We start from the raw sequence: 12,714 nt of genomic DNA on the forward strand, positions 1-12,714 counted from the left end.
TAGACAAAGAATCTGAACAGACATTTCTCTAGAGAAGACATACAAATGGCCAATAAGTACAGAAAAGACAGTCAACATCATTAGTCATTAAAGAAATGCAAATCGAAACCACAATGAGATACCTCTTCACACACCCTAGAACGATTAAAACAAAAAATAAGGTGAGTAACAAGTGTTGCTGAGGATGTAGAAGAATTGGAATTCTCACTCCCTGCTGGTAGGAATGTTAAATAGTACAGGCACTTCGGAAAATCGTTTGGAAATACAGTTTGGAAAACTGACAGTTTCTCAAAAGAGTTACCTATCATTTATCTAGCGATTCTACTTCTAGGTATCTACCCCCCAAAACTGAAAACACATCTCCACACAAAAAAAACTTGTATAGGAATGCTTATAGCAGCATTATTTATAATAGCCAAAAAGTAGAAACCACCCAAATGTCCACCAATTCGTGAATGGATCAACAAAATGTGGTGTACCCACACAATGGAATATTATTCAACCATATAAAAAATGCTGATACATGCTACAGTATCAACGAATCTTGAAAATATGCTAAGTGAAAGAAGTCAGACACAAAAGGCCACATTTTGTATGATACCATTTTTATGAAATATTCAGAATAGGCAAATCCATAGAGGCAGGAAAGAGATTGATGGTTGCCTAGGACTAGGGTGAAGGAAAAAACGGGAAGTGACTGCTAAGGAATGGGTATAGAGTTTCTTTTGAGGGAGAGGAGAATGTTCTGGAATGAGCTAGTGGTAATGGTTGTACAACACTAAATATACTCAATGCCAATTAATTATATACTTTAAAAGAGTTATTTTACGGTATGTGAATTAGAGCTCAATTTTTTTTAAAGGCCCTTGTTAGAAAATTGACCTCTGCACTTCTGTTTCAGAACACCTACTGGTTCATGAAAACAAAACAAAAAAAACTGTAATGAAACTTGACATTTATAATCTCATTGTAACAAATGCTACAATAAAATTTCTTTTAACCAAATTATCTATACATATAAGCTGATGGTCCACTTGTATTTATTTTGCCTTTAAACAAAGATCTGAAAAAGTTCTCTGCGTTCATGATTTATATCTATAGTCCTTTTTAAAATTTATACTTTTCTTAAGTAACCAAGGCTGAACAAATGTCTTCATTTTAGAAAGTTTAGTAATACTGTCCTCTAAAAACAGGTCAAAGTCTTGCTCTTGCAATGACATTAATTAGCACAGCCATCTTCAAGCAGTACTTTAAAATTTAATTCCTTTTCAAAGGACAATAAAAAGGCTAAAGCAAGAAACAATTTTTCAATATCGGGAATGCAATGTAATATGTATAACCAGATGCTTCAAGCCATGTAATGAATGCAGACTTTTTTTCCCCTGGAATATAACTAGGATTCTAGGCTTACTCTCTTCAGTAACAAGAATTTAAGTGAAAAATTTTCAAAGCTCTACAAAGAAAACATACTCTTCACCGTCATCTTCTGTAATGTTGTTCTGCATATCTGGTTTTCAGGATCAGAAAACTATAACTTTGCGTTAGCACTATAATCCACAGTAAATTCTTTGTAAGCTTTGAATGAAATTTTAATTCTAGTCTGATATCACTGGGTGGTACTATACATAGATCCATATAAGTTAAACAAGAATGATCCTTCTAAAAACGCTAAGTATGAAGAGGAGGGCTTAAATACTTAGGAAGTAAAGATCAAGGACTGCCATGATCAAGTTACGCACTGAAAAAGCATCAACACGTTACAATTGGGCAACACGATTTTCATTTTTAAGTTCAATGAGAATTGCATATATTCAGCTTTTACTCTTAAACACAAGTGATTTATACTACGTGAGGGCTGCTAGCCCGAAGAAAGACAGGAACACAAGAAAGGATGACCTTATCCAACTTCAGTATTATTTTTGTAGCAAGGTTATAAAATCCAGCCACTGCTTCAGCAACCCTAGGAAGGAGCAAGCCTAAGAGATGAAAACATTTACACCTTTTGATTAAATTATACTATTACCTTATAAAAATAGGTGGTTCAGCATTTGTTTCCTTAAAAACAGAGCGCTCAACAGTTTCTGATAAAGTAACCTAGCTGAGAGCTAAGATGTATCTAAATGCATACATCAAGGATTTCTTTTGCATTATATATATTCAAATGATGCTGTTATAATTCATACCAAACAACAAAATCTTGATGAAACAGGAAATGGGAGAAATAAAAATTGATTCCTGACCCAAATGTGTACCAGCTCAGACTAGAGTGAATACCCAGGAAATATAGGCAGGGATAAGGAGATATGCCCCAACTGCATATCAGAATTCCAAAGAAAAGTCTGAGTGTACACTCTTTGTTTTTTGTTTTTTAAACACATAGGCCTCAAAAAACCGTTTCATCAGTTTTTTTTATATAACACACATCTTTTCTAAATAATTCTCACTTTTCATTCCAGAAAACGTAAGAAACCGTTTGCAAGAGCTCATGCAAACATGTTTCTCTAAGGCCATGAGCTGGTTTGCTAAGTTGCATTGTTTTATTCAAGTAAAAAGCCCTTCTAGAATAAGGGGTCTATAGAGGAAACCAATCATCTTCAACTCTCCGGCCTGCACACTTGTTAGAATCTCTATCATTCTGAAAGTCAAAAGGTAGAATGCTCATTTGACCATTAGCAAAACGAACTCTATTTACATTTTTAAAAAATCTAATGCATGTTAAATTTTTCTGGCATTTCTTTTTTGTATGTTACAAAACAAAAAAGCAAAAGCTTAGAATAAGAACCCTTTTCTCTTAGAAAGGTCAAACAGACACTTCTTGACATCACGTTCTTTACACAATGGCATACTGTTCATATAAAAGGTCTCTTATCCTATAAAAATCTTGACAAAGGCAGCCTTCTAATCCAATGCGGCCAGTTTCCGTCTAGAAAGTTAAAAAAAAAAAAAAAAACCTTTAGTACATTTCCTATTCATTAATATGCAGATATAATAACCAAAATATATTAATTAGATTTGATGATTGGTCTGGAAATGGGTTGCTCTGATTCACAGAATATGGATCTAACATTCAAGTCATGAATTTTACATGGACATGTAAATGTCAGAGGATTCAAATAAAAATTTACAATGAAACTATATATCATTTCTTTGAGAGCCACTTTTATAAGCCTTCAAGGTCATCATTCATAATGAATATAAATTATGGATCTCCAGTTGGTGAAATTACCAATCAAGAATTACAGAATTCAACGGGGCAACACATCAGAAGGCAGCGTTTCTTCAATTCATCCCTTATTAAAAACACACTTACCCTGCGGACTGCTACTTGATTGTTGCAAACAAGTACGCCCCCTACAAATTCAGCTTGAATCCCCTCCCGTAAAAGAACTTGTTTGAAGTCTGACAATCTTGGTTCGTTCATAAAAACTGACTGGTGTCCAGGAACCTTAGATAAGGTTAAAGGGGAAAGAATAACCTCAAATAAAACACCAGACCCACAGTGGTACCGAATAAAGTGAGATTTAACACATGATCTCTAAGATATTTTCTATTTTTCCCTGAAGACCTTTGACAGATCGTATCAAGGCTGTAAGTCCCATTCCAAGTTGTTATTCTGAATTTTCCCTCATTATTTTACTTAACACCACAAAGCCCTTCACATTTTCTGAATGTTTCCCAATCGATTTTATTAGTCATGCCTCACAGTAACAGAGAGACATCTGGTAAAGTTATGTTCGTCACTCACCCACTTGCCTGAGGGGGTCAAGGAGAGTGCCAGGAGGCAGAAATGAACCAAAAAATTCATTTGCCAGATTCTCCTCCTTCATTTAGTGCAGAGGAGAGTTCTCCCCTGACCCCAGTCTCACCTTCCCTTCTCCCTTGAGGCGAATGCAGTGTATGCCAGGGGCTTTGGACTCAGAAAAACAAGCGGTTCAACCTAACGCTGCTACTTGGAAACTGCCTTGATGAGCACTAGCGTTAGCACAGTAAAAAGATTCGAGTTCTTGCCCCAATCTCAAGAGCATTACTAGAAGGGAGTCCAACAACAGAGGCTGTGTTCTATTCTTTATTGCACAGAAAGGCTAAAGAGGCCCCTGCATGAACACGGGCCTCTTACTACACAGTTTTCACACCGCTGTAAGTTAATTACCTGAGATCTCTGCTAACTGGATTATCTCTTGAGAACACGTAAACACTAGATTAAAATTATAGCCATACTTAATAAAAGATTTCTAACTACATCGAAACCAAAAGAGATTTCAGCGGAATTGACAACACACGAAAATAGGAGTACAGGAGTTCCACCGTCTTAGAAAACTACAGCTCTCCTGACTGGAAGCAGGTATGTGATGTAATCCTCACAACCAAAATTTAAATACTGAGGGGCGCCTGTGTGGGCCAGCTGGTGAAGCGTCAGGTTCAGGTTGAGGTCTCACGGTCATGGGATCGAGCCCCACGTCTGGCTCTGCACTGAGCGTGGAGCCTGCTTGGGATTCTCTCTCTCCCTCTCTCTCAAAATAAAAAATAAACGTTTAAAAAAAAAAAAAAACAAAAACAAAATTTAAATACTGAAAAAAAATCAGTCACGAAGCAATCATGGATCTTACAATATTTGTTAAACATTTCCTTTAAATTGTTATCAAGCCCTTGCCGTCTAGGACACACACACACACACACACACACACACACACACACACACACCCACACCCACACACACACACACGCTCAGGCGTGCAAACACATAACCATATCTTGAGTCATCTTATTTTTAAAATTCCAAAATCAGCCTACATTGGACACATATTGTAAAGAGTTAAAAACATAAAAGCACAATCCAAAGGGAGACAAATGAAGGAAGAGGCCAAAGCGGGACGTGCTTGTTACCTCATGGGGGGGTAAGGGCTCCAAAGTCGGAATGATCTCACTTTCTTCACCCGTTTCTTTTTCATCATCCCCAAACAGGCTCTTCATGGCCTTCTGTTGTGCCAGAACGCTGGAGTCCGAAGGAGCGTCCACCTGCATTTCCGAGTCTTCTCCATCATCCTTCAGTTCTCCTTCTTCTAAGATAACTCCTGTGTCCACTTTGGAAACTCTCATGTCTAAGACTCCATCTATCCAAGCTAATTCAGCATCTTTTGCCTTACAAAACTGAAGGGAGCTGACAAGTGAGTCTTTCAATCTCACCTACACATCATACAAAGGGGAGGGAGACACATAAAATCCTCAGAGTATAAATTAACAACAAAATATAACCTGTTATAATTATTTCCTGACTCTGGTAATGTGTGTTAAGATTCAAAAATCTTTCACTCACCTGATCTTCACCGTGACTGGTAAGGACCTAGTGACCCATGAGATCATTAAGACCCCTGTCTACTTTCCAAAGTAGACACACTAGGCCCTTGACTGCACACTAGGACCACATGGCAATTTCTTAAAATTCGTGTTAATGCCAGGGTCCCACCTCCAGTGATTCTAACATAATGGATGAGACTAAAACCAGAGCACTGAGTCCCCCTAACACCCCCAAAGCTCCCTAGATGGTTCTCATGTGTGGCCAAGGTTGAGAACCACTGACAAGTCTCACCCATCAGCCCTTGCTGCTGCTTCAAGAACACTGAATTACTTCTGTTTCCTCCATTACCATGAACCTCACACATCCATATTCTTGGACTGCTGCTTCCTCTTGTTTTATCCAGAGTAACTTTTCTGCCTGGTGAATTCCAATCCATTTTTTCCAACTAAATCTAGACATCATCCCTGCTTTAACTGACACCAACTCCTGCTACCAGAAAAAAGCTAATCTCTCCTCTGTGCTATTCTCGTTTTTTTTCTGTTTTTGTTTTTTTTGTATCTGCTTCCATTTTTTTCAAGTATGAATAGAACCTTGACATCAGTGAATTTTTTTTTTTAATTTAATTTTATTTATTTTTTAATGTTTATTTATTTTGGGGACAGAGAGAGACAGAGCATGAACGGGGGAGGGGCAGAGAGAGAGGGAGACACAGAATCGGAAACAGGCTCCAGGCTCTGAGCCATCAGCCCAGAGCCCGACGCGGGGCTCGAACTCCCGGACCGCGAGATCGTGACCTGAGCTGAAGTCGGACGCCCAACCGACTGAGCCACCCAGGCGCCCCAACATCAGTGAATTTTTATAAAACTTTTGAATTCTTGAATACTCCCCATTCCCGTCACCTCTATACTTTTGCAAATGTTCCCTCTGCCTGGAATACCCTTTCTCTCTCTTTCCCTTCTCTACGTTACCCTGACAACCCGTCAAAACATGTTAGGATTCAGCTTAGTTATCACTTCCTCTGGAAAATCTTTTCTAAACCTCCAAATCTGGGGCAGTGTCTCCCTCTCTGGGGAGTGTCCCTCTCTGGGGCAGTGTCTCCCTCTCCCTCCCTATTCACAACATCTTGTACTTTCTCTATCAGAGGCATAACAATGTGATAAATGCTCTTTCCTTGTTATAAGCCCCTAACACCTTAAAGACTAGAAGACCTCCTAAGACAGGGGACCACATCTATCTCACTCACCCCTGTACTCCTAATGTACCTGTCCTAATCTGCAACAATAATGTATTTATTTCACATGGCTCGGGTGCCAGCACGCTTACCTGGTAGATGTGAGTTTCACTAGTGGCATCAACTGTTTCGTGTAGCTTTGGCATGTACACCTTAATATCTTTCCCACCAAATGCACGGCAGCACTCGGCAAGATCTTGACTGGCCTCTGGTGGTCCGTGGACAATGATCAACTGTCGTGGTTTCATCTGATTAATGATCTTTTTAATGGAATCTCCATCAGAGCGTCCTTCATAGTCTATGTAAGTAACCCTAGCTCTGTAATTAGACAGAATTATCTGAGCTTGTTTTTCTGATAATTTTAAAACCAAGTTATTAATGGCTTTTATAATCAGGAAAGAAATGTATACAATACATAAAATGAGGATTTGAGGAATACACGTTACAGTGTATGTACATGTGAGGGGGAAGGGTTATGGATTTTTCAGTAGGTATTATTAGAAAAAGTGGCTCACTATATAAAGAAAAATAAAACCGATTGCTGACCTAATGCCACAAACAACAGCAGGTGAGTTGAAGCCATAAAAGAAAAATGTGAAGATTTAAATTCAATAGAATAAAATGTAAGAATTCTGTTTGTGACCAGGGACAGGGAGGGACTTCATTATATACAATTCCAAACACCATAATGAAAATATTTTATTTTATTATTTCATTACATCAAAATTAAAGATTTTTTTTTTTAAACAAGGTAGACCCTGGACCACTCATATAAACAGATAACAGAATGGGAGAGGCTATCTGCATTGTCTGAAACCAAGCAGGGGTAACATCCAAAATGTACAACGAACCCCTGCACATCAGTAACATAAGGGCAACAACCCCTAGAGAAAAAGACATGAAGGCCATAAACATGGGACTTCATAGACAAGAAAACAAAAAAGGTCCCAAGCATTTGAAGAAGATAATCAAACTAATAATCACTGTAAGACAAACTTAAACAGTAGTGATACGTTATTACTCTATACCTATTGGGCTGGAAAATGTTGAAGCGTTCAATAATGCCCAATGTTGGTAAGGAAACAGGGTTGAAAGAAGCCTTCTGCTCTGCTAGTGAAAGTATAAACTGATACAGCCATTCTGCAGAGAATTTTGTGACACTGTTAACATGCATTATTTAGATAACAACCATAGCCCATAATATATGCTAAATATCACTGGACAAATAAACTGCTTTGCTATCTAAAGACTTAAAGAAAAATCCAAAATGATGAATTACTGGTGTTACTAACTGTACCAAATAGAAAAGGAAAAAGGTATATTAACCACTTCAGATTATAATAACATTTTTCAGACATTAGGGCACTAGAAATGTTTAAGTCAAGGAGTATATTTTACAAAACAAACACTTAGAAAAATTAAACATGTGCTACTAGACTTACTAAAAAGTCCAGAATGTTTCTTCATATAAATGTAGAGTTTAATGTTAAACCCCTACCTCAATACCAATTCAATTGCATTGGCTTTCAAATACCATTAATGAAAACAAAATGCCACCATGCTTCACAGACCTTTGCAGGGAAAAAGAAATTAAATTTTAAAAGCAACAACTTACTAGAGGATATTCAGAAATTTCACATTTGAAACAATGTAAATTATATAATTCAAGTTCTTGAAATTTTATCTCGTAACCTAGTTTCAAAACGCGACAAAAAGCACTTACTTTATTTCAATAGACTCTGTTGTAGAAATACACTTAGTGGGAACATCAGATAGATCCTGATCCATGGGTTCATCTCCATTTGTCAAGCCAGATTCCAATTTGCTTTTCTCTTCTTCAGTTGCTTGAAGTTCTGGCACTAAGAAATCCTCTGGTCTAAATTATATAAGTCTCTAATTAGAGCACTAACAAGCAAGCTAATATTAGATAATATATGTACTTAGTAAATGGCATTAAGTTTTAGGCTCCTCACATATCTCAAGATTTAAATACACAATTGATCCAAAGCTAATGCAACTTTGTAGTATCAATTACCAAATGACTGCATCTATTGTGTTTTTCCTGACCACTGAGGAATGCTCTTCAGAGCGTGCTGTTGGGCTAGTAAAGAGTCCTAGATAGACCATTAGGAGGTTATCAAAAGTACTATTACAACCTGGCCTTGCATTTATTTCGATCATTCTTTTTCTCTTTCTGTGGTTTCTCTTCCCAAGTCCCACTTCTTATAAATCTCAGGCCTCTTTTGATTTCCTTAAGAGCCCCAGTTATTCTATCCCTACCCAAAGATGACTCCCCACTGGCACATTACCAAGAAGACGGAGATCCAAAATCATGAGCTCCCTCAAAAGCCTTTGCCTTTATTTCAACAAAGCACGAATGCATCTATCTTCCCATGTTTACTTTCACTATCAGAGAGAGTTGTATGTTAAAATTTAAAAACAAACTTAAAAATGTTCTCTCTAACCCCCTGAAATTGTCTACGCCCCACCCCCCAAATCTGCTCCCACTCCTGAGAATCCAGGCCCCTGTTACCCAACACCTAGACTATTATAGGAGCTTCTCAGACACTGGAGTCCAACTTCTCCACCTATAATCCACATAATAACAATAGTAGTAGCAACCACTTAGAGCACGCTCACTAGGAGTCATGAGTCACAAGTCAGATTCTATGCTAAATGCCTTAAAAACACAATCCCATTTCATTCTTACCCCCACTTTTCAGATAAGGAAATTGAAAACTGAACATTGGACACTAATTAAGTAGAATAAGTAGAATGGTAAACAAACTCACCAATGTTATTTAGATTGTTATTTTTCCTCTCCACTATTTTAGAGGACCAAGTAGACAGGGGAATTTTCCTAAGTAAGTCCAAGAATGACCTAGAATCCACTATATGCTTAAGAGAGCATTACGGGAAGTACAAAGAAGGCACCAGGGAGGGACCTAGACTGTACTGGGGTGGCAAGGAAGAAACAGGAAAGGCTTCCAGAAATTTGTAAGGCCAGATTCAACCGCCTGGAGACCTGGGACGGGAAGATGGAACAAAGCTGAGGGAGGAGCATGTGCAGGAGCATGACATGGAGAAGCCGAGCAGAAGGAAACAGAGAAGGCTGGTACCACGACAGCAGAGAATGCTCAATGGCATGACAGAAATATACAGAAACATAACAGAAAAGTCGGGAGAAACCAGATTATGAAAGACACCATGCGTCACGCTAAGGCATTTGACATTTGCCTGCAGAGCAATGGGAACTATGAGGGACCTTTACACAGGATAGCAGTGTTTTCAAACTTGGATTTGAACACGTAATTTCAGTTGTCTTCCAGTAGTGGCTGTAAATTTGGTAGACTTCCCATGATTCCACCCATGCTATCTCACATCCCTCTTGGAACTAAAATGTGTACAAAACTGCTTGAGATGTAACCCATTTCCCAAACTTCACACATCACAATCTATCAAAAATTCTCCCTATCCTATGTCTTTCTCCAATGCATGTCCCTTACCCTTTCTTTTTAAGGGGCGGGGGAGGGATTTTGGTCATCTTTTTGAACCTTTCACATACCTAACTAATAAACCTGACAATTTGCCTTTAATATTAATTCTCTAGGGGCAACTGGGTAGCTCAGTTGGTTAAGCACCTGACTCTTGATTTCGGCTCAGGTCATGATCTCACAGTTCATGAGTTCAAGCCCCCTATCGGGCTCTGTGCTGAGATCCCTCAGAATTCTCTCTCTCTCTGTCCCTCCCCCACTTGCATGCACTCTCATGCTCACGTGTGCATGCTCTCTTTCACTCTCTCAAACTTTAAAATACATATATATTTATTCTCTAGATGTTCCTCATCCTTTCTATTTTTATGTTTCAAACTATACAAATCCTCTGTGGAGTACTCAGAAACTATCAAAGCACATGACATGACCAGAAAGGCCAAATTTATCGAGTTCTAATGATACAGAGAGTTATACACCAAACAGTCTAATCTAGAAGAAAGAAAAACTTATTCACGTACTTGATAATTTCTCCATATTCATCCCATTTAATTCTTTCTTCTGGGGCAGGAAACATAGGATAAGACTTTTTAGCCTGTTTGAAGAAACTTCCTTTACGACTACCTTCACCTTTCATCATCAGGTCATGCTTGGTTTTATGAGCTGAGGGCTGGTCAATATCTTCCTCAACGTCACTCTCATCACTAGAATCTATGTCTGCCCTAAGAAGATTGTGGAACAGAGAAAGGTCATAAAGTCCCCAAAAGATTTTGAATTAATGTTTAGAAAATTATTATTCAATTAATTCAATGATAATATTATTGGATTGATAGTTTGTAAAACATTAACTGCCAGTTAATAAATACTCATTAATACTAGCACTGAAAGCATCAACTACATGCAATTAAAAAAATTTTTTTAAATAACATAGTCACACTAAGGTAGATCATAATCAACGGAGAAAAACACACACACACAATACAGAGGAACAAAGGGAACAATGACAGCATTGTCTGAACTGCCTGCCAGAAACAATGGAATGAAGCCTGTAAATTGCTAATTCACATTCCCGGTAAAAGTATCATTCAAATATAAATATAAAATAAAAAGAAATTTGACAGACCAAAAAAAAAAAAAAACCAACCCAGAAAAATCTGATGGAACTTATTGCCTGCAGATATGCAGCAGTCCATGAAACAAAAATCAGGGAGAAGGAAAGATGTACCATGGGGTAATATGTCTATACAAGGGAGGAACAAGAAATTAGAAATATGTGAGCAATATGGGGCGCCTGTGTGGCTCAGTCGGTTGAGCATCTGACTTCAGCTCAGATCATGATCTCACGGTTCATGAGTTCCGGCCCTGCGTCGGGCTCTGTGCTGACGACTCGGAGCCTGGAGCCTGCTTCTGATTCTGTGTCTCCCTCTCTCTCTGTCCCTCTCCCCCTCACGCTCTCTTTCTCTCAAAAATAAAAGAAACATTAAAAAAAAATTTTTTAAAAAAGAAATATGTGAGCAATATAAGTCATTTAAAAAATCTCTTTAGGGGCACCTGGGTAGCTCAGTTGGTTGAGTATCCGACTCTTGAGTTTGGCGCAGGTCATGATCCCAGGGTCATGAGACTGAGCCTTGAATTGGGCTCCAGGCTGAGTGTGGAGCACTGCTTAAGATTCTGTCTCTTCCTCTGCCCCTCCCCTGCTCATGCTTGCTCTCTTTCTCAAATTTAAAAAAAAAAAAAAAAAAAAAAAGCTCTTTAAAAACTAAAACTGATTTTTTTCTTTTTTAACTGTGTTTTTCTGAGAGAGAGGGTGCGAGCATGGGGGGGGTGGGGGGGTGAGGGAGGGAAAGAGAGAGACTCCCAAGCAGGCTTGGCGGGGTCAGCGTGGAGCCTGACACGGGGCTCCAACTCACAACCATGAGATCATGACCTGAGGTGAAATCAAGAGCCACGCTGGTACCTCGATTTTTTTAAAAACAAAACAAAATATTAGCACTGAAAGCACCCGGCATTCTAGCACCATTTAAAGATGTAACAAAAGGGGCGCCTGGGTGGCGCAGTCGGTTAAGCGTCCGACTTCAGCCAGGTCACGATCTCGCGGTCCGTGAGTTCGAGCCCCGCGTCAGGCTCTGGGCTGATGGCTCAGAGCTTGGAGCCTGTTTCCGATTCTGTGTCTCCCTCTCTCTCTGCCCCTCCCCCGTTCATGCTCTGTCTCTCTCTGTCCCAAAAATAAATAAAAAACGTTGAAAAAAAAAAAATTTAAAAAAAAAAAAAATAAAGATGTAACAAAAGTAACAAACTCGACATAAAATTTAAATATTTTCAATTAAAATTTATCTTAGAAATAAGTTCTTAAGTTATATACAATTAACCATAAGCTTTTAATCTGTTTGAAAACAACTCACTCTTTTGACTGCTCAAGTTTTTTCGCAGCTTCTTTCTTTAGTTTCTCTTTTTCCAAGTATTCTTCAAGTTCTTTCCCTTCAAGCTTCACACGCTTCCTTAACTAAAGAAAAATAGCAAACAAAAGGAAATACCGTTACAAGGGGGTTCAGGCAGTGGGGTGTGAGACACAGTATATCTGTAAATTTATCATCTTACATTTGAAACCATTCAAGTTTCCATTACATGCGATGACAGATCCTATTCACATTAGTACTAAAATTGAGCTGTTACATTTTTAGGATGGGTTTAATTTA

At 38.4% G+C, this 12,714-nt stretch overlaps 1 protein-coding gene across 3 annotated transcripts in view; it reads right to left on the minus strand.

Moving 5' to 3' along the window:
* Positions 1-588: 588 nt before the first annotated feature.
* Positions 589-12,714, minus strand: part of CPSF2 (cleavage and polyadenylation specific factor 2) — a 33,308-nt gene continuing 21,182 nt past the window's right edge. For all 3 annotated transcript variants that reach the window (XM_086708963.1, XM_086708964.1, XM_086708965.1), the window contains 7 exons: positions 12,421-12,521; positions 10,540-10,740; positions 8,251-8,403; positions 6,620-6,845; positions 4,885-5,184; positions 3,311-3,445; positions 589-2,923 (listed from right to left, as the gene is read on the minus strand). In XM_086708963.1, coding sequence (XP_086565089.1) covers positions 2,831-2,923; positions 3,311-3,445; positions 4,885-5,184; positions 6,620-6,845; positions 8,251-8,403; positions 10,540-10,740; positions 12,421-12,521 — 1,209 coding nt within the window. In that variant the 3' untranslated portion in view covers positions 589-2,830. The remainder of the gene's footprint in view (positions 2,924-3,310; positions 3,446-4,884; positions 5,185-6,619; positions 6,846-8,250; positions 8,404-10,539; positions 10,741-12,420; positions 12,522-12,714) is intronic.

Source organism: Puma concolor, chromosome B3 (assembly GCF_028749965.1).
Source record: "Puma concolor isolate L17-30 chromosome B3, mPumCon1.1.hap2, whole genome shotgun sequence".
Lineage (NCBI taxonomy): Eukaryota > Metazoa > Chordata > Mammalia > Carnivora > Felidae > Puma > Puma concolor.